The following is an 18,809-nucleotide window of genomic DNA, read 5'->3' on the forward strand; positions in this document are numbered from 1 at the left end:
CGGCCCGCCGCCGCTCGCCCCCACCCCCACCCACCCACCCACCTGCCCCCGCGCCCCGCAGGCATCGTGGAGGAGGCGAGCGAGGAGGAGCTGATGGATGCGGCGGCGCGCGCCGACCTGACGGGCATGTTCAACTGCCCGCACACGGGGGTGGCGCTCAGCGCGCTGACCAAGCTGCGGGAGCGCGGCGTCATCGCGCCCTCCGACCGCACCGTCGTCGTGTCCACGGGTGCGGCGTGGGGGGCGGGGGTGGCGGCGCGCCGCCGCGCGGCGTGTGCGTGTGTTGTGTGGATGGGGAGCGCCGGCACTGGCTGGCTCAGGGGGCCGCTGGGCTGGCCGGCCGCTGTTGGGCAGTTTTGGGTGCGTCACCTCAGTGTGCCCAGCCCTCGCTCCCAGCACACTCACCGGTTGGGACCCGCCCCCGCCATTCCCGCCCCTCCTGCCCGCAGCGCACGGCCTCAAGTTTGCGCAGAGCAAGGTGGCATACCACAGCAAGGAGATTGAGGGGATTGGAGGGAAGTACGCCAACCCGCCGGTGCAGGTGAAGGAGGAGCTGGGCGCCGTCATGGACGCCATTCGCACCAAGTTCAACCAGCTCTGAGGCCTCGCCCTGCCGCGGGCCCGCGGCCGCTGGCTGGGTGGGGCAGGGGGGCGGCAGGGTCGGGGCGCACGGCGCGCTCCCCACAGCCCCTCCTCCTGACAGCCCGCCGCTTGCCGCCATGCCTCTTGCCACCCCGGGCCCTGCAATTCCTTCTACTCCTATAGCTGGCACGTCCTGTCCTTTTTGTTGTGTCTTTTCCCCTCCCCTCCCTTTCCCGCTCCCCTCTCCCACCTGCACACCCCCAGCTGACGCTTTCTGAGTCAGCTGCCGGCCTAGATGCCAGGCCGTGACACCCAACCTCTTCCGCAAACCGCTTGCATCAGGCAGCTCTTGCAACAATGTTGTGGTGGCAAAATGGCAGCACGGGCTCAGAAGGTTTCGGCCGGCCTGTTGTGTCTTTGTGCGAGGGCAGGGTGCCTCCTGAAAGCGCCGGGGTGACTGCCGAGCCCTGGTCCCAACAGCAGAATCCTTCTCCTTTGGGCAGGGGCTGGGGCGCTGGGCCTCTCTCACACACGGCGCTCCAGCACACAGGGAGAGAAGAGATGAATGTATCAGGCGAACATGCTGCTTGGTAGGCTGGGTGGGACTCAGATGTTGAATTGGAAATCCAGAGCACCGAGGGGGGCAGAAAGCGGCAGGAAACTCTCGACAGGCGGGGGGATGCAAACATATGAACATACGTATGTGAAGGGGCAGCTCGGGTGTAGTTAGGAAGGCGGCGCGGAACTGTTGCATTTGTTCATTGTGAGTTCAAGCATTTGGAAAAATCAAGGGGGGCGATTTTGTGTGGCAGAAAACTCCCGAGAAAGCGGCAGAAAGCTCCAGGCACACGAGGAAAATTCAGACCAACCAATTCGAAATAGGCAGCTGGCTGAGAGGTGGCAGCAGCTGGGAACCTGCTGCATTTGTTCGTATGAGTTCAAACATGTGGAAAAATCAGGGAGGGAGGTGTGGCAGAACCCGTGGTGCTGCCACAACCGCTGCCGGCCGTGAACGCACAGGAGGCCCCAACGGCAGCCATTCGGGCTCAGCCTTTGCAGGCGGCGAGCGGCGCACTGACGTCAGGCCACGAGCGACACCGTCTGCTCGCCACCCGCGACGACGGCGGCAAAGGTGCGGTTCTGTGGGTCGGCGGGGGTGGGCACCGAGTAGACGCTGTCTGCCAGGCCGCCGCCCACCTGGCGCGAGAAGCTGATACCCCAGCAGTACGCGAGGCCGGTGCCGGCCTCCAGCGCGCACGTGTGGCCGGCGTAGTTGGTGGCCGAGATGGCGGAGTAGGTGCGGCCGCCCGCCACCGGGTCCTCTGGGAAGTGGACGGGCGTGGTGGAGGTGGTGCCCAGGCCCAGGGCGCCGTACTCGTTGCTGCCCCAGCACCGCACCAGGCCCACCTCCGCCGGGAAGTCGCGGCTGTACTGCAGGCAGCAGCCGTGCTCGTAGCCGGCCGCCAGCGCGCTGCACTGCCAGTCGCCGCTCCAGGCCTGCTTCGGCACCGGCACCAGGTTGACCCCGAACTGGGCGCTCTGCCGGGCGAGGTTGTCGCCCCCTGCAGCGCGGCGCGCAGGAGGGAGGCCGGGGGCGGGGCTCGGCGGCGGGGAGCGGCGGCAGGCGGCGCCCGTCAGGCCCCCCGGCCCCCCCGCCGCCATCCGCCTGCCTCCCCCTCCACCCTCCCCTCCCTGCCCTCCCCCTCCCTCCCCCCCGCCCGCCGCTCACAGCAGTAGACGGCGTAGGTTGGGGCGTGCAGCATGCAGGTGTGGCGATCGCCAGAGGTCAGCGAGAGGAATGTCTTGTTGCTGGGGCGCACATCGGTGAGGTTGACGCTGGTGGGGACCAGGCGGTCGACGGCGGCGCCGTCGCCAACCTGGCCGCGGTCGCCGCGGCCCCAGCACCTGCGATGCGTGCGGGGAGGAGGGTACTGCTGTGAGGCATCCTGGGGGGCGGGAGGGGGTAAGGCGCGTGGAGTGGGCGGCGGCGGCGCAGGCGGGCGCACATGGGGGTGCGGGTGTCGGCACGCATGGCGCAGGCAAAGCCGTTGCCGGCAGAGGCGCCAGTGAAGGTGGCGTCGGTGGCTACGGGGGTGGGCACGCTGCGAGGGTCGGTGTCTCCCACGCCCAGCTGGCCACAGTTGTTCGAGCCCTGCACAGGCGCGGGCCCGGGGGGCAGCCACGGCGGGCCACACTCAGAGGCGGCTGGGAGGCGCTGGCAGGGGCGCGGCGCCCGCGTGTGCCGTTGGCCCCGTCCCCTCACCACCACCACCACCACCACCACCACCACATTCGCCAGGCAGCAGCAGCAGCGGCGGCGGCGGCGGCAGCGGCGCACCCAGGCCAGCAGGGAGCCGTTGGCGAGCAGGCCCAGTGTGAAGTCGACGCCGGCGGCGAGGGCGGCAAAGGTGTGGCCGCCCAGCACCGGCGAGGGCTGCGGCACCACTCCGTTGAACTCCTCGCCCACGCCCAGGATGGGCACCAGACCATCCATGTTCTTGCCCCAGCAGTACGCAGCGCCGCCGCCTTCCAGGCCGCACACGTGGTAGCCGCCCACCACGACAGAGGTGAATTGCAGGGAGCCGGAGACGATGACGACGTCCTGCGCCGAGTCGCCGATCTCGCCGTTGCCCAGCTGGCCAAAGCCGTTGGCGCCCCATGCGCGCGCGTTGCTGCGTGGGAAGGAAGGAGGGGAGCGAGGGTGGTGGGCCGGGAGGCGCATTCAGCGGGCGGGCTGGCATGCCGCGGCGGCGCCCATGCGGAGCAGCTGGGCCGCCCGGCGGCCCACCTGGGCGGCGGCGGCGGCGGGCGCGGGCTGGGCGGGGAAGGCTTCGGGCTGGGGGGCCGAGGACTGCAACACAAGAGATAAGGGTGCGTGAAAAATTGCACGCTTTAAGCGTGCACCATCAGGAGCGGCATGCCACGGTCAGCAGCACGGCAGGGCTGAAGAAGCGCTGTGCAGCACATATCTGGTGTATCCTGCGCTGCTCTCTGCACGCAAAAAGTTGCTTACCTGGGGGGGTTGGGGTTTGGCGGCGGCTTGGGAGGAGGGGAAGGTGGCTTAGGCCTTGGCGGCGGCTTGGGACGAGGAGGTGGCTTAGGGGAAGGTGGCTTAGGGGAAGGTGGCTTAGGCCTTGGCGGCGGCTTTGGGCTGCAGAAAACGAGCGGTACACAAAAAAAACGAGCGTTGCAGAAAACGAGCGTTGCAGAAAACGAGCGGTGCCAGGGTCAGTGCTGATGGGTCAGTGCTGATGATGGGCGGATTGCTTGCCTGGGCGGCCTAGGTGGCTTGGGCCTTGGAGGCGGCCTGGGCGGACGCGGACTAGGTGGTTTTGGGCTGCAAAAAAAAATTTGAACAAAAGATATTGCAGATAAGTAAACTGATTGGTATGCCAACAGCAGCAGTAACTACAGAGTGCTGGTTTATTAATGCCGGTTCAGTGCTGCTCTCCGCACGACTCTAGTTGCGTGCCTTGGCGGTCTGGGAGGGCGCGGGCGTGGCGGAGGCCTGGGAGGACGGGGCGACCTGCATTTTTTTGCATGAGAGTTGGTGACATCCTTGTTCTTCGGCGGCACCACACACACGTGGCAGCGGCGGTGGCCTCAAGTAACAAGCAGGCAGCCGCCGCCTCACGGTGGCTTCTTCAGCTGCTGCAGCTTACGCCTATGCGCCTCAGATGGGAGGGAGGGCAGGGCAGGGCAGGGCAGGGGCAGGTGAGGCTGAGCCAGCGGCGGCGGTGGGCGAGGTTGTGCCAGCAGCGGTGGAGGGGGTAGGTAGTACCACCACCGAACCTGACCACGCTCGACTCACCCGCCCGCCGATGCGGGTTCCGCCTCGGCATCCTCGGCGCTCCAAGCGGCAGCGGCCACCGAGCCTGCAAGCGGAACGCCCGAGCGGTTTGCGACGCTGCGCAATCGAGTATAAGGCGCCCTCCAGGACGTGCCACACTTCCCCATGGCTCGCTCACCGGCGCCCAGGAGGGCCAGCAGCAGGCACAGGACGGCCGCGGGACGCGCCATGAAGGGGAGTTGGTCGTGCACCGCTGCGAGTTGTGAGCGGGAGCCTGTCCCCCCGTAGATTAAGCGAAGAAGAAGAGAATGACACGCGTGGGTGACCAAAGGGGCGACGTGCGGAGATACGCCGACAGGCTGGCAGCGCTCGTTTATTTAGCGCTGCCTCCCCTACAGCAGTCTAACCGGGGATACTGGGGCGTGCAAACAGCGAACCCACACCAAACACCATCGATGAGGCGCGATGCCGCGGTTGGGTCTGCGCTTGCGCCGCCGCCGCAACTTCCTGGCCGGTAATCTTGGCCCCCCCCCCGCCCCACCCAATCAATCATGGCTGATGCGGACAGCCGGCGCAGTGCAGAAGCCGTCCCCCATGCCCAGCTGCTGCTATCCTTGGATCTCTTGAGTGTCAACGGGGTTGGGTGACGGGCGGTGGCTTGCGCCGGTGACACACAGGCCTGAGCTCGCGGCAGCGTCCTCCATGAACCACAGCTTAACAACAGTCAAGAAACTAAAGCCGGGGCCCAGGAGCTCACTGCTTGATCTGCGTGGGTGGATGCCTACGCGCTGTCATGCTGTGCAGAAAGACGGCAGATGAAACGCAGTCCCCCCGCCTGGGGCTGCGTGCATGCACCGCCAAGCTGGGCGCCATGCACGCCGCCACCATTGCCCTGGCCTTCTCTTGAGCCTTGATTTGTGGTGTGGCATTGATGCACCCCTTCAGCAATTGAAGTCCGATTGAAGTCTCAATTACTGGGAAGTGGGACTGGAAGTGCAATCCGCACCCTGCTGCGCGCAACCACCGTTTTCCATCTTGATCTCAAACCCTCCGCATGCTACAGTTGGCACACCCAGGCAGCCAGGGGCCCTGCCTTCACTGCCCAGGCGCCTCCCGTGGCGTGCAGCCCGTGACCACGCCCACCGCGATGGTGCGGCCGCCGTCGCGCAGCGCCACCCGCCCCAGCGCTCGGTAGTCAGAGTAGCACTCGAGGCAGAGCGGGCGCGCGGGGGTCACCTCCACCACCGCCGACTGGCCCTTGAGCAGGCACCGCGGCCGCGCCCGCTGCACCTCCCCCGTCTTGCCGTTGAGCAGGGACACCAGCCCGCTGATGTGGCCGCTCTCCCGCGCTGCAGGCGGGGGCCGAGCCAGGGCGGGCAGGGGAGGGTGGGCGGCGCAGGCGGCAGGCTGAGCGTGCGGCAAGCCAGCGGAGCATGCTGTCGTGAGCCTGGCCGCATGCTGTCCTGCTCCCGCCCACGCGCCCACCTGTGTGTGCATGTATGGTGACCTGCTGCCCCCGCAGGATGGGTACCGCCACATCCAGCACCACCACCCGCGCCTCAAACCTGCAGCCGGGGGGCAGGCAAGGCAAGGCAGACACTGGCAAGAAGCTCAGGAGGCAGCAGGTCAGCTCGTGTCAGGGCTCCTGCTGCACAAGAGCCGTGACAAGCCGCTGCATGCTGCGCCCATGCACCAACCTCTGACTGCCGCAGCAGCACCCGAATCGTTTGTTCCCTTGCTCCCCTGCCGACCAACCCCCCATAACCCCCCCATCCTGCCCGCTCACTTGGCCACCAGCGGCACAGGAAAGTCTGGGTGGCAGAGCACCGAGCCGGGGCCCACTGCGGTGGTGTCGATGCCGGCCAGTGTGACATCGGCGCTGTCGCCAGCTCGCGCCAGGCTGGCCGCCTTGCCATCCACCTCCAGGGCCCTGCAGGGTTGGTGGGAGGTGGGGCGACCGGGGCAGGGTGGAAGCAGCATGAGCCCACCAGTGCCGGCCTGCCTGCCCCACGCTGCCCCGTTTGTGGCTAGAGCTGGCCCCTGGCTCCTGCTCTAGAGTACTGGGGCTGATCACACCCACACCCCAGCAGCAGCACCACCGCACGCTCACTTGACGGCAGCCTGCTGCCCCGAGGGCATGACCGCCACCCTGCTGCCGACGCGCAGCGCGCCGCCCTCCAGCTTGCCGCCCACCGTCACCCCCGCCTTGCCGCCGCGCACCACGTCCGACACTGGCAGCCGCAGCGGCTTCTCCACCAGGCGGTGGGTGGGGCTGAAGGCGTCGATGGCCTGCGCAGGGGCAGGGCAAAGGAGGGGAGCCGTGGCTGGATGGATGGATGGGCGCCACACTGGCCGGGCCGTCACAAGGCAGCGGCAGCCCTGCCCAGCTGCCCTGCCTGTGCTGGAGGCGACGCGCCCCGAAGACGGCAGCAGGCCCTTCCCGCGCACCTGCGCCAGGGTGGGCCCTCGCCACCACGCCGCCAGGCGAGGGTCGGCGGCCGGCTTGACCAGGTTGTCGCCGGTGGGGCCCACAGCGGGCAGCCACTGCACAGCGGCCTCCCGGAAGCCGCAGGTCCGCAGGAAGGGCTCCAGCTGCGCCCTGCCAGGAGGAGGCGGCGGCGCCGGGCAGCGGCAGGCGGCGACGGCATCAGCCGCACGGCGCGGTGCATGCAGCGGGGCCCCGAGCCGCAGGTCACCTACCACCCCCAAGACCCTCCCCCCCAACACTGTACACACACACACACACACACACACCGTATAAGGTCGAACCGCTCCCTGCTGAAGCCGCATGTGTCCAGCTTGGTCACCACCACAGCCACCTGCTCCACGCCCAGGCTGCGCGCCAGCTGCGGAGGGAGGCGTGGCGGCGGGATGGGCAAGGCAGGCAGGCAGGTGTGCAGGCGTGCATACGGCACGAGGCCTGGTCGCGGGTGTGAGTTATGAGGTGTGTGTGTGTGAAGTGGGGCGGCAGGGCAGGGGTGGGACGAGTGCGCCCCCTCCCACCCACACACCTGAGCGTGCTCCCTCGTCTGTCCGCCGCCTGCGGGGCTGCCCGGCGCCGCCGCCTCAAACCCAGCCTCAAAGCTGCCCGGCGAGCCATCCACAATCAGCAGCGCCGCATCCGCCTGCACGCCACGGCAGGGACAGGGCGAGGATCTGGGCCAGCCAGGTGTGCAGGCCCGCAGGCTGGAGGAGCGGCATGCGCAGGGCGGCAACCCCTTGCGGCCGCCCTGCGCAGAGCAAGTGTGTCCGGAGCCGCCTGGCCCCTCCCATCCCTCCTTAGCTAGCTTCCCCGACCCCCGCAGCGCCCGCTGCTCCCCGCCCCACCTGTGCCGCCCCTGCAATCATGTTGGGCACAAAGTCTCGGTGGCCGGGCGCATCCAGCAGCGTCACATTGCGCCCCGGCGTCTCAAACCTGCGGCGCGGGGCGGCGGCGGGGGGCAGCCCTTGGGCCCCAGGGGAGGCAGGCACCGCGAGCACGTGGGCAGGCGGCGGCGGTGCTGGCCGGTGCGCAGGGTTCCAGCATGCATGCCTCAAACAGGCGGGCGAGCGTTGCGCCCGGCGCAGCAGCAGCCACGCTGCACCCACCGCGTCACCGCCACATCCACCGTCACGCCCCTGGCCCGCTCCTCGGGCCGCTCATCCAGCATCCAGGCCCAAGCAAAGGAGCCCTTGCCGCTGGCAGCCGCCTCCCGCTGCAGGGGCGGCGGGGCCGCGAGGGCATGCGCACAGACGATGGGGGGGCAGGCAACCATCCAAGGGGCAGCCACGCCCGCGGCGGCAGCAGCAGCAGCGGCCCCCTGCGCCTGCTGCCGGCTCGCAGCTGCCTTTGCCTGCGCGCCCGGCGCACCCAGGCTGAGGCCCTGTCAGCCATCCACACCACCACCACACGTGTACACACACACACACACACACACACACAGAGTAACACACACCACACGCTGCGCGCCTCACCTGCGTCTTGTGCACCGCCTTGTCGGGCACCAGGCCCAGCTCGAACAGCATGCGCCCCATCAGCGTGCTCTTCCCCGCATCCACGTGACCCAGCACAACCAGGTGCAGCCGCGGCCTGGCGCCGCCCCCGGCCCCCTCCGCCGCGGCAGCCGAGGCGCACGCCGCCGCCAGCTCGCCCTCTGGGCGGTAGTCGCTGAGGGGCCGCCGCGGTGGCGACGGCGCCGCTGCCGCTGCTGCTGCAGTGCCGTCCTGCTGCCGCTCCCCCTCGCCAACCGACAGGCCCTGCATGCCGCCGGCCAGCCCTGCGGCGGCATCCGCCGCTCCATGCTGCTGCGGCTGCGGCTGGTGCTTGAGGGGTCGGTGGGGCTTGGCCGCCTGCGACGCCAGGCGGCTGCTGCCGCCGCCCGCTGCCGCCCCTGCTGCTGCTGCCGACGGCGTGCCCTTGCCCTGCTGCGCCGCCAGCACAATGTCATCAGGCGAGGGCCGGTCGAACGCAAACGGCTGCACCTCCCCTCCTGCCGCTCCAGCGGCGGCGGCAGGGCCGTGCCCAGCAGCCTCTGGTACCCACTGGTGCGCCTGCTGCTTGAACTGGGCCGCCTGGGGCAACGCCTTGGCTGGCGGGGTGGGGAAGGCGGGGCAAGGCCTCACGGTATTCCCGGCATGGGAAGGGGTATGCGCCAGCGAGTCTCGGGCGGCCAGCAGTGTTGCGCAGGGCGCAAGCAAGCCGCGGCGGCAGGCTGCCTACCGCCCCGCTGCTGCCTGCCGTCGGGGCGTTTGGGCGGCGGGTCCACCAGCGCACGCGCCAGCGCAGAGGCACCTGCTAGGGCGGCTGGTTTTGCCGCCGGGTTGGGTGGTGCTGGCTTGGCGGAGGCGGGCTGTAGCGCAAGCAGGCGGGGCGGCACTAGCGTGGTGGAGACGGCGGCTCACTCACAGGCCTGGATGCAAACCCGCACTGCCACCATCCCTTCATCGCCTCTTTGTTTGTTACTGTAGCTTGTGCCAGGGGCCGGGATGCCGCACACACCTTGGCTGGCTGAGGCGGAGCATCGTCGAAGTACTCGTCGTCGTCCCAATCATCCTTATCGTCCAAATCGTCCTCATCCCAATACTTGTTGTTTCGCCCGCTCATCCGGCCAGCTCTGCGGAATGCTGCGCAGCTCTGCTCTAGGGCGGCTCGCACTTGGAGGCCTTTGATCAGCAAAGGCAAGCAAACGAAAAAGAGATAAGATAGAAACAACACAACATTTCACCCTGCCACCATGGCACCACGCCGCCTTCGCCTGCCGCTCCCGGATCAGCGATACACATGCGGCCGATTTTTGAACCTGTTTCCGTGGAACTGATGCTCTCCTATTTATGACGAGCTACGTACATTCACGAACTGGTCGGCACTCCACGCATGGCAGTGGTGGCAGGGGCAATGCGGCGGCGCTTGCAAGGCGGCAGCTTGCCGCAGGGAGCTACCCCCCTTGCCTTCCTCTCAAAAACGTGCATATCTCGTCTCAATGCTTTCTGCGATCTCACAGCCACGCAGAGCAGGTCATGAAACCGGGCAGGATGCTGGCATGGCAGTCTGGCCGCTTTCGGACCCTGGGCTGCCGACGACATGGCACAGCTCGGCTGGAGGAGGGCCGGGGATGGCAGCATCGGTGAGTGGGGTTGAGAGGACATCAGGCGCATCATTATGTGCTGCTGCGTGTGACTGGTACACTGTATGTGTGACCAGTGGTGCCCGCTGCTGGCGGCTATGCACAGGCAGCGGCGGTGCTGCTGCAAGGGGTTTGGCGGCGGTAACCAAGACAGGCGGGGCCTTGACGCATGCCCTGGGGGCGCTCGTGGATTCCTGAACGCTGCTCTGCTCAATCTAAAATGTCTCAGGGACACAGAGGGGAATGGACGCATCACGTGCGGGGAATGTTGGGAAGTGGCTAGGGTCTGCCTGGCGCATGACATCAGGGGTTGCAAGGGGGGCTTTGCCCCTGCGCCGGAAGCGACCCTTGGGTCAGGGGCTCCGTGAGCGGGTATGCCACTCTCCACCGGCCGTAAACTCATATACGTGGCCGAAGAAGCAAAATGACGCGGGTAGGGCATGCATTTGCGGCGTTTGACCCGACAACCCCCGGGTCGGTGTCGAGCTGGCAACCCGCATTACTTGCCTTCTGTGACGGTCACAAGCCCGGCCTACAAAAGCCGGCGCTGCACCCGTCCAACCACTCTTTCTCATCTTCACACCACACACCACAAACAGGGCATCTCCCTGCCACCACCATGCAGCCCTTCCAGCGCAAGGGCCTGGTGGCCCTGCAGCTGCTTGCCCTCGGCCTCTTCCTCGCCCACCCCGCCTCCGCCCAGAGGTGAGAATTCGATGGGCGCAATCGGCAGCGGGTCGTGGCCGCCAGGCCAACGCTGGCAAGGCCCACCGCCGGGATGTGTCCCTTGCATCTGTCGCCGCCGCCGCCGCCGCAGTGGTCACAGCCTGCGTCAGCCCTGTATTGGCCCGTGCCTGGCGGCCCTGCTTTGCGCCACGCTGCAGCACTGCCATCCCTGGTGGCTGGTCGTCGTCGTGGCACGCCAGTGGTCTGACCCCCTCCTCTCCTTGCCGCCCCTCCCGCCCTGCCGCAGCTGCGATGCCTCCTTCAAGGGCAAGTCTGGCGAGCTGGTGCTGACCGGCTCCACCCGTCTGAACGACCCCTATGCCGTCTGCTACTCCCAGTTCACCGTGGCCGTTGGCAACGACTGCGCCCTCACCGTCACCCCCGCCGCCTTTGCTGCCGACCTTAAGTACAAGAACACGGTGGGTGGCTGGCAGGCTGTGTTTGGTGGGCAGGCTGGCTGGCCGTGTGGACATGCTTGCAGCAAGACGTGCAGCCCTCCCCACTCTTTACTGAACGCATCATACACACCCCTCATGACCTTCGCCCCCCTCCCTCCCCTCCCATGCCGCAGACCTGCCCCACCAGCCCCCTGAAGGGCGGCGTTGTGGTGAACAACGACATCAGCACGGCCCTGGCCCGCGCCCTGAAGAACGCCACCTTTGCCGCCACCTTTGTGCGCGCCTCCACCTTCCAGACCGCCTTCAAGGGTGTCACCGTGGACACCACCGTGGGCGGCGTGCAGGGCACCCTCACCTTTGCCGTGAAGGGCGCCTTCTCCTGGCCCAACCTCGCCTCCACCGACCTCTGCGCCGCCGCCAACACCGCCTGCGACAACAGCGCCACCTGCGCTGACGGCCGCTACGACGACGGTGCCGTGTGCGCCATCTGCCCCGCCGGCGCCCAGTGCACTGCCGGCGCCAAGGCCACCTGCAGCGCCGGCTCCTTCGCCACCCTGCCCGGCTCCACCGCCTGCACCACCTGCGACGTCGACACCTACCGCTCCACCGCCGGCGGCTCCATCTGCGAGCCCTGCCCCGAGAACTCCTACGCCCACTTCACCGGCTCCACCGGCTGCCTGGCCTGCTACTACGGCATGCCCAAGGTGGTTGCTGGCGAGATTGACGGCGTGGCCGGCTTCAACGGCGACCTGCCCGAGGAGCAGCCCAAGCCCGGCTACCGCATCGTCACCCTGCCCTCCACCAGCACCCTGGAGGCCTGCTCCCTGGCCCACCCCTTCAACACCGGCGCCAACAAGTGCGACAGCCTGGACGGCCGCACCCTGGCCATTGAGACTGACGTGACCTGCGAAGTGCGCGTGTTTGTGCTGGGCGACAGCAAGTGCTCCGTTGCCGACGACCTGGCCGTGATCGATGGGTGAGTGGGCCTGGCATGGCTGTGCCTGCTGCTGCCTGCTGCTGCCTGCTGCTGCCTGCTGCTGCCTGCTGGCCTGCCCCACACCTGCTTGCATACTGCCTGCTGGCCTGCCCCCCACACCTGCTTGCTCACATGCCCCTTCCTCCTCGCTCCGCCTCCTGCTGCAGTGCCTACCAGACCCTCGACACCATCTCTGCCCGCGCTGCGGACAAGGTTGGCGGCGTTGGCATTGCCATCACCTTCTCCGGCACCCCCTCCCTGGCCGTCACCGACGGCGCCACCTCCTGCACCGACAGCGGCCTCACCCTGCTGCCCTTTGACACCACCGGCTCCGCCACCTGCCCCGCCGGCACCAGCGGCGAGGCCCACCCCCAGAACGGCCCCAGCGTGACCACCTTTGTGAAGAAGCAGTGCGCCCCCTGCGACGCCGGCTACCAGTGCGCCAGCGGCGCCGCCACCGCCTGCGACTCCGGCAAGTTCAACGAGCTGATTGGCGCCGACGACGTCTCCCAGTGCGTGGCCTGCCCCAACTACTCCTCCAGCCAGAAGGGCGCCGCCAAGTGCCAGGAGTGCGCCCCCGGCACCACCAACAACGCCGGCAAGACCGCCTGCGAGCTGTGCCCCCAGGGCACCTTCAACAACGTGTCCGGCACCGTGTGCCAGGCCTGCCCCGCCGGCACCTTCCGCTCCGCCAACGGCGGCGACGGCACCGCCTGCACCAAGTGCCCCCCCGGCAGCTGGTCCGCCGCCAACGCCGCTGTGTGCACCCTGTGCGCTGAGGGCTACGCCACCTCTGTTGAGGGCTCCACCTCCTGCTCCCCCTGGTGAGTGGTGTTGCTGGTCTGGTGTGGTGTGGTGGCAGCAGCAGCAGGACTCGCTGTGCTGTGCTGTGCTGTGCCAGCCCTGCCCCTGCCACTTCCTGCCTGCCTGTGAATCGTCCCTCATTTGCTGCACCCCTGCTGAGCACCTTGCCCTGCTCCCTTCCCTGCCGCAGCGGCCCCGGCACCTTTGCCAAGGGCGACGGCTCCCACACCTGCAACGAGTGCCCCGCCGGCTTCTACTCCAACGCTGCCTCCAACCCCAGCTGCACCGACTGCGGCCCCGGCCAGTTCACCATCAACGTGAACGGCAAGGGTGCATCCAGCTGCAACCTGTGCAAGGTCGGCACCTTCAAGCCCACCGGCGCCACCGACAACAAGTGCCGCTCCTGCCCCGCCGGCTACGAGACGGGCTCCACCCAGGAGGGCGCCTCCGTGTGCACCCAGTGCCCCGCCGGCAAGTTCTCCGCCACCCCCAACACCGCCCTGTGCACCCCCTGCGCCAAGGCCTACTTTGCCGCCAACCCCGGCCAGAAGGCGTGCAAGGCCTGCCCCGCCGGCCAGATCACCGATGCCACCGGCGGCGCCGCGGCCGACGGCACCGGCGCCAGCAGCTGCACCAAGTGCGGCGCCCGCCGCTTCCGCCCCTCCATGTACGCCGCCAACACCTGCACCCTGTGCCCCAAGGGCCGCGAGACCAAGCTGGCGTCTGGCGCCGCCGCCTGCACGGCCTGCATCCCCGGCTCCACCCTGCTGACCACCTCGGACCTCAACTGCACCGCCTGCGCCGCGGGCGAGTACGCCGACAAGCAGGGCTTCTCCGGCGCCTGCAAGAAGTGCCCCAAGGGCTACGCCGTGCCCGACGAGGGCAACAGCGCCTGCGACATCTGCGGCCCCGGCACCTACCAGGACGAGGCCGGCCAGCTGGACTGCAAGGACTGCCCCGTGGGCACCTACACCGAGATGACCGGCAGCACCGAGCTGGAGGCCTGCCTGCCCGCCCCCAAGGGCAACTACGCCCCCGGCACCGGCAACGACGGCTTCATCCCCTGCGAGGGCGGCACCTACCAGGACGAGGAGGGCCAGGGCGCTTGCAAGCCTTGCCCCCCAGGCTACCAGTGCCCCGCCGGCTCCGTGGCTCCCACCAAGTGCGCGCGCGGCTTCTACGCCGACATGAAGCAGCCGTGGTGCAAGGAGTGCGCCAAGGGCACCTACCAGGACAACGAGGGCCAGCGCGCCTGCAAGCCCTGCCCCGCCGGCAGCTACTGCCAGGCCACCAAGATGGTCACCCCCACCCCCTGCCCCGCCGGCAAGTTTGGCGTCAAGTTCTCCTCCATCACACCCAACGACTGCGCCGCCTGCCCCATCAACGTGAGTGGCTGCACTATCATGGGCCGCTTTCCTATGTCTTTGGTCGCTGCCCTTGTCTGCCCTGGCAACCACTGCTCCATGTGCCTCCCCCTCAGTGTCCCTTCCCTTGCCCGTTGTGCTGCAGTCGTTCTCGGGCAGCGCCGGCCAGAGCAAGTGCAGCAAGTGCGGCACCGGCCTGTGGACCGCCCGCAAGACGGGCCAGAAGCTGTGCTGGGACAACACCAAGAGCCTGCCCACCAGCCGGCGCTGATTCTGCAGGCCACCCTTCCTGCATGTACACCCGGGACCCTGCTTCCCCTTTGCTCTCTCCACGCTGCCGGGAACATTTATTCCCCTCTCTTCCACACTGCCGCCCTGTTTTTGAACGCAGCTCTTATCTGCAATTTCTTTTCCAAAACTCTCTCTTCACCAAATACTTACGATTGCTTGGAATAAATCTTGGCACACATCCCTTGCTGTAACGCGCATGCCGCGCTATCCCAAGGCTCGCGCATCCAATGGTCACATGGGGTTGGTTCTAAAGGCAGCAACCGACACCCCGCTCAATGCATCTTGCTGCTCAATGCATCTTCCCGACTGGCCGGATGTGCAGCTTGGGCTTGAGCACGCAGAGCGCTTGTGGCAGGGCACACAGCGCTGCGTAGAGGGCGCCACCAGCTGGCAGCACCTCCACAACCAGCACCACGTCTGGCGCCTTCAGATCCACCGCCGCCTGCAGGTCGTGCTCCTCCCGTAGCGCCGCCTCGAAGCCGCTGGCCAGAGAGGCGATGATGGCGCCGCGGTCCATTGCCGGTGGCTCAGTGCTTGCAGCAGCGCTGCCAGCCACGTCGCCATTGCTTGTGCTTGGCGCTGCGGGCTTGTCACCTACTGCTGCTGGCTGGGAGGGTCCTGCTGCCGCTCCTGGTGGCGTTGCCAGCTTCGCGCCAGCAACCTCTGGGAGCTGCCGATGCTTCACAGCAATGCCGAATTTGATGGAGCGCTGCTGGCTGCAGGGGGTGCTGTCCCCAGCCACTATCGCCGCCTGGTGCTGCCCTTCCCCAGCACCTGCATTGCCCAGCTGTGCTGCGGGCAGCCAGCCAGCCGCCACCACCGCCGACAGCCGCGCGCCTGCAGCCTGCAGCGCACCGCGCTCCAGCTGGCAGGTGGTCTGGATGGGGATGATGCGCTGCACGTGTTGCAGGCGCTGCTGCTCGCCGCTGTCAATATCTGCCAGCAGAGCTGCGGCCACCTGCCGCACTAGTGCTGCTGCTGCTGCATCGCTGCTGCTGGCGCTGCCTCCTTCTGCTGCATCGTGGGCGGCAAGCTTGAGGGCTACCACGCCACGGCAAGCGATCTTGATGGCAGCCAGGCTTCCGCCGGCCGCTGCACTCCCAGCCTGCCCGCCGCCTCCAGACTCGGTACACTGCTGCAGGTAGTGGATCAGCAGGGGCCCCACCTCCTTGCGTGCCGAGTTCTCCCTGCAACACGCAAGGTTACCCAGCGGTCAGCTTCTGCTACCGCGATCGAAGGGCAGCGCAGCCAGGGCAGCGTGGCAGCTCACGCACCTTTGCAAAGCGCAGGTCAGCAAGAAGCCAGCGACGCCACTAGCCAGCTCTTGTACTGCTCCATAGTCATACCGCCTTACAGCGGCAGCTTCTGCGCTGCCAGCAATGCCACCGCCGGCCTTGTGCCGCTTGGGAGGCGGGCCCCCGCCGGCATCGGCGGGCAACCGACGCCGCATCTCCTGCTCCGCCAGCGCCCGCAGACGCGCCAGCTTGCCATCCTCGGCTGCTGCAGGCTCGTGAGCGCCTTCATTCGTCTCCTCGATTCCGTCTGATGCCATGTCGCAGCAAGCACACAGGGCAGCGACCCAATGAAGAGCAGTGCACGGATGCCCAATTGAATGTGACCAAATGCCATAAAACGGTTGAGGGTTGCGGAACAGGTGTAGTGCCGTGGCACGACCAAGTCAAAACCGGCCCCATTCCGCCCGTGTTTATGCCAGCAGTGCTTCCTGAGACGACCGGAAGCTCTCTCAGACCCACTACGTGTGCTGTCAGCAGGATTCGGTCAATGTTGATGGCCGAGACGGTCGACCTGGAGGAGCAGGTGTCCTTTCTGGAGCTGGAGAATGAGTTCCTGCGCAATTTCCTGGCTGCCCGCAACGCAGCTGTCTCCACCGATGGAGATGCCGCCGCCACCGACGACTGGCGCGACCCGCTGCTGCTGGCCGAAAAGCTGGAACTCTGCGCTGTGGAGGGCAACACCACGCGTCGGGAGATCGAGCAGATGCAGAAAGACAGCGAGCTGGAGCTGGCCTGCACGCTGGCAGCCATCACCGACTGCCGCCAGCAGCAGGCGGCGGAGACGAGCAGGGACGTGGCCGCGCTGCTGGGCCTTCTGGGGCTGACGGCAGACCGAGCCAGCGCGCCCCTGCCGGTGCTGACACCCGACGCCGGCGCAGAGCAGGCCACAGCAAGCTGCAGCAGCAGCGCAGACCCGCAGGGCGAGCCGACGGTGGTGGGCCTGGCACCACCCGCCCCTGTGCCTGACCCTGCGCTGGCCCTGCCCACAGCTACGCAGCTGGCCAAGGCTGAGCTGGCTGGGCCGCGGCTGGAGGAGTTCCTGGAGGGCATTCTGGCACGGCACGAGGCGGCAGCAACACGCCTGCAAGCACGCAATGCCATGCTCCAGGTGAGCGCATGCGGGCGGTGGAAGAGGTTGGGTCCCGTGTGCACTGACGTCGTGCCTTGTGCTGCTGGTGCCAGGCCATGTGTCCATGCTCATCTCACGCTGGCGAGGCGGTGCCTGCGCCCCTTGCAGAGCCAGCTGGGCCGGGTGGAGGGCCAGCTTGCGGCAAAGGCGGCGGCGGGCGGCCCCACGCTGCGCAAGGTCGACTTTGAGCAGCTGCGCATCGAGCGGGCGCAGGCGGAGGCAGAGGTTGCGGCGGCCAGCGCGGGTGCCATCGCCCTCAAGGCCCAGGTGGCTCGCGCGCAGCAGCACCTGGCCGACCAGCGCAGCCTGCTGGTGGCGGCGGCGGCGGCAGCGGCGCAGCTGCAGCGCCAGATCGAGGTGCGCGAGGGCCAGGCGGCGCAGCTGCTGGCGGGTGCCGCCAAGGTGCGGCGAGAGTGCGGAGAGCTGGAGCGGGAGTGCCAGCGGCTGCAGGGCCAGGGCAAGGGCCAGGCCCCGCCGGCGGCGACACCAGGGGATGATGCCGGGGTTACCGCCGCCCCTGCTGGAGGGGATGCTGAAGAGGAGGCACCCGGCAGCGTTGCAACCATTCTGGATTACATGCGGGTGAAGAACGCATGTGCAGAGGTGAGCAAGAAGATTGCCGACTGGCAGCGGAAGCTGGAGGTGCACGCAGGGCAGCGCCGCTGATGCGCCCCGCCGGGCCCAAGCACCGGCAGGCAGGCAGAAGCAATGTGACAAGCGAGCAAAGCGTGTAAGCAGAACTGGAAAAAACAAACATGAAAGGTGGCATGCGTTGGCGGTGCGAAGAATCGAGCAACGGGTCGGAGGCGCGAGGCTGGCTTGGCATGCAAGGCCGCTGCCGCTCTCCGCGTGCCGGCAGCTGTTGCTACAAGCCCGCGTCCGCTGGATTCAGACCCTGTCCCAGTTTGTCGTGAAGTAGTCTGCACAGGCAAGGGGAGAGGCAAGCATGTCACAATGAGGGAGGCCGGGCAGGGCCGAAATGTTGCCGCCCGCCCCGCACTCCCCAGCTGCCGCAACCTGGAGCGGCAGCCGCAGCGGCGGCGCGGGCGCGGCCACGCACCCGCATCAAAGTGGTGCAGCCGCACGTTGCCCTCCTCCGCGCCCGTCACAAAGGCGGTGCCGTCTGGGCTGAAGGCCACAGAGTTGATGGGGGAGAAGTGGCCGCGCGCGTTGGCAAACTCCTCGCAGAAGACCTTGTGGAAGAAGCGGGCCTCAAAGTAGCCCGCCTTGGCCGCGGTGGTGGTCACCGCCGCGGCGTCCTGCGGTGGCAGGCGCGGCGCGGGCGGCGGGAGGGGCGGCCGGCGAGTGAGGGCCGAGGCGCGGCTGCACGGGCGCGCCTGCCCATGCGCGCCGCCGCTGAAGAAGGATGCTGCTGCCATGAGGTAGCGGCCTGCGCTTCGGACCTCCCGACCGACCGACCCCTAGCACACCCCCCAGCCCACCTGCCCTCCCCCGATGAGCACGTGGTCAAAGATGGGTGACAGCGCCGCGCTGTTGATGGGCGCCGCGCTCTTGTACTCCTTGAGCACCTCAAACGTCTGCGCGCAATAGGGGTGGGGGGGTGCGGGAGGGGGTGGAAGGGGAGGGGAGGGGTTGAGCGCAGCACTCAGCACCACAGGCAGCCATGGCCATCCACACCACAGCCAGCCAGCCAGGCCCAGGCACACGCCAGCCCGGCGTAGCGTCCGGGGTGCCACCCGCAGCAACCCTCCCCTGGGCGCTGTGGCCACGCCCGTCACCGGCCCCCACCTGCGTGTCCACCAGCTTTGCGGTGCGATCTGTGGATGCGGTGATGAGGTGCGTGCCGTCCGCCGACATCTGCATGTCGCTGATCTGCTTCTCGTGCAGCTG

General features: G+C 68.0%; 5 protein-coding genes across 5 annotated transcripts in view; 2 read left to right on the forward strand and 3 right to left on the reverse strand.

The window, feature by feature from the left end:
* CHLNCDRAFT_59660 (hypothetical protein) overlaps positions 1–648 on the forward strand; it is a 3,665-nt gene extending 3,017 nt beyond the window's left edge. Inside the window, exons 9-10 of the mRNA XM_005848297.1 lie at positions 62–229; positions 450–648. Of these exons, the coding sequence (XP_005848359.1) occupies positions 62–229; positions 450–601 (320 nt within the window). The 3' untranslated portion in view covers positions 602–648. The remainder of the gene's footprint in view (positions 1–61; positions 230–449) is intronic.
* A 537-nt stretch (positions 649–1,185) lies between these two features.
* On the reverse strand, positions 1,186–4,602 carry CHLNCDRAFT_57670 (hypothetical protein; the record flags this gene model as incomplete). The annotated part of the gene is made up of 7 exons (XM_005848491.1): positions 1,186–2,144; positions 2,312–2,487; positions 2,589–2,734; positions 2,921–3,254; positions 3,371–3,433; positions 4,394–4,457; positions 4,551–4,602. 7 exons carry the CDS (start codon positions 4,600–4,602, stop codon positions 1,663–1,665), a joined length of 1,317 nt encoding a protein of 438 aa, XP_005848553.1. The 3' UTR covers positions 1,186–1,662.
* Positions 4,603–5,467: 865 nt separating this feature from the next.
* On the reverse strand, positions 5,468–8,614 carry CHLNCDRAFT_35207 (hypothetical protein; the record flags this gene model as incomplete). The annotated part of the gene is made up of 10 exons (XM_005848492.1): positions 5,468–5,721; positions 5,858–5,937; positions 6,159–6,302; positions 6,483–6,661; positions 6,821–6,971; positions 7,127–7,218; positions 7,384–7,497; positions 7,700–7,787; positions 7,961–8,067; positions 8,327–8,614. The coding sequence occupies 10 exons, from the start codon at positions 8,612–8,614 to the stop codon at positions 5,468–5,470; spliced, it is 1,497 nt and encodes a 498-aa protein (XP_005848554.1).
* A 1,785-nt stretch (positions 8,615–10,399) lies between these two features.
* Positions 10,400–14,514, forward strand: CHLNCDRAFT_145099 (hypothetical protein; the record flags this gene model as incomplete). Its single annotated transcript, XM_005848298.1, has 7 exons — positions 10,400–10,408; positions 10,601–10,680; positions 10,949–11,120; positions 11,273–12,075; positions 12,243–12,899; positions 13,070–14,264; positions 14,389–14,514. The coding sequence occupies 7 exons, from the start codon at positions 10,400–10,402 to the stop codon at positions 14,512–14,514; spliced, it is 3,042 nt and encodes a 1,013-aa protein (XP_005848360.1).
* Positions 14,515–18,022: 3,508 nt separating this feature from the next.
* On the reverse strand, positions 18,023–18,809 carry CHLNCDRAFT_17736 (hypothetical protein; the record flags this gene model as incomplete). Its single annotated transcript, XM_005848493.1, has 3 exons — positions 18,023–18,217; positions 18,401–18,496; positions 18,708–18,809. Coding segments are annotated over 3 exons (393 nt in total), but the record flags the coding sequence as incomplete, so codon positions are not given.

Source organism: Chlorella variabilis, assembly GCF_000147415.1.
Source record: "Chlorella variabilis unplaced genomic scaffold CHLNCscaffold_8, whole genome shotgun sequence".
Lineage (NCBI taxonomy): Eukaryota > Viridiplantae > Chlorophyta > Trebouxiophyceae > Chlorellales > Chlorellaceae > Chlorella > Chlorella variabilis.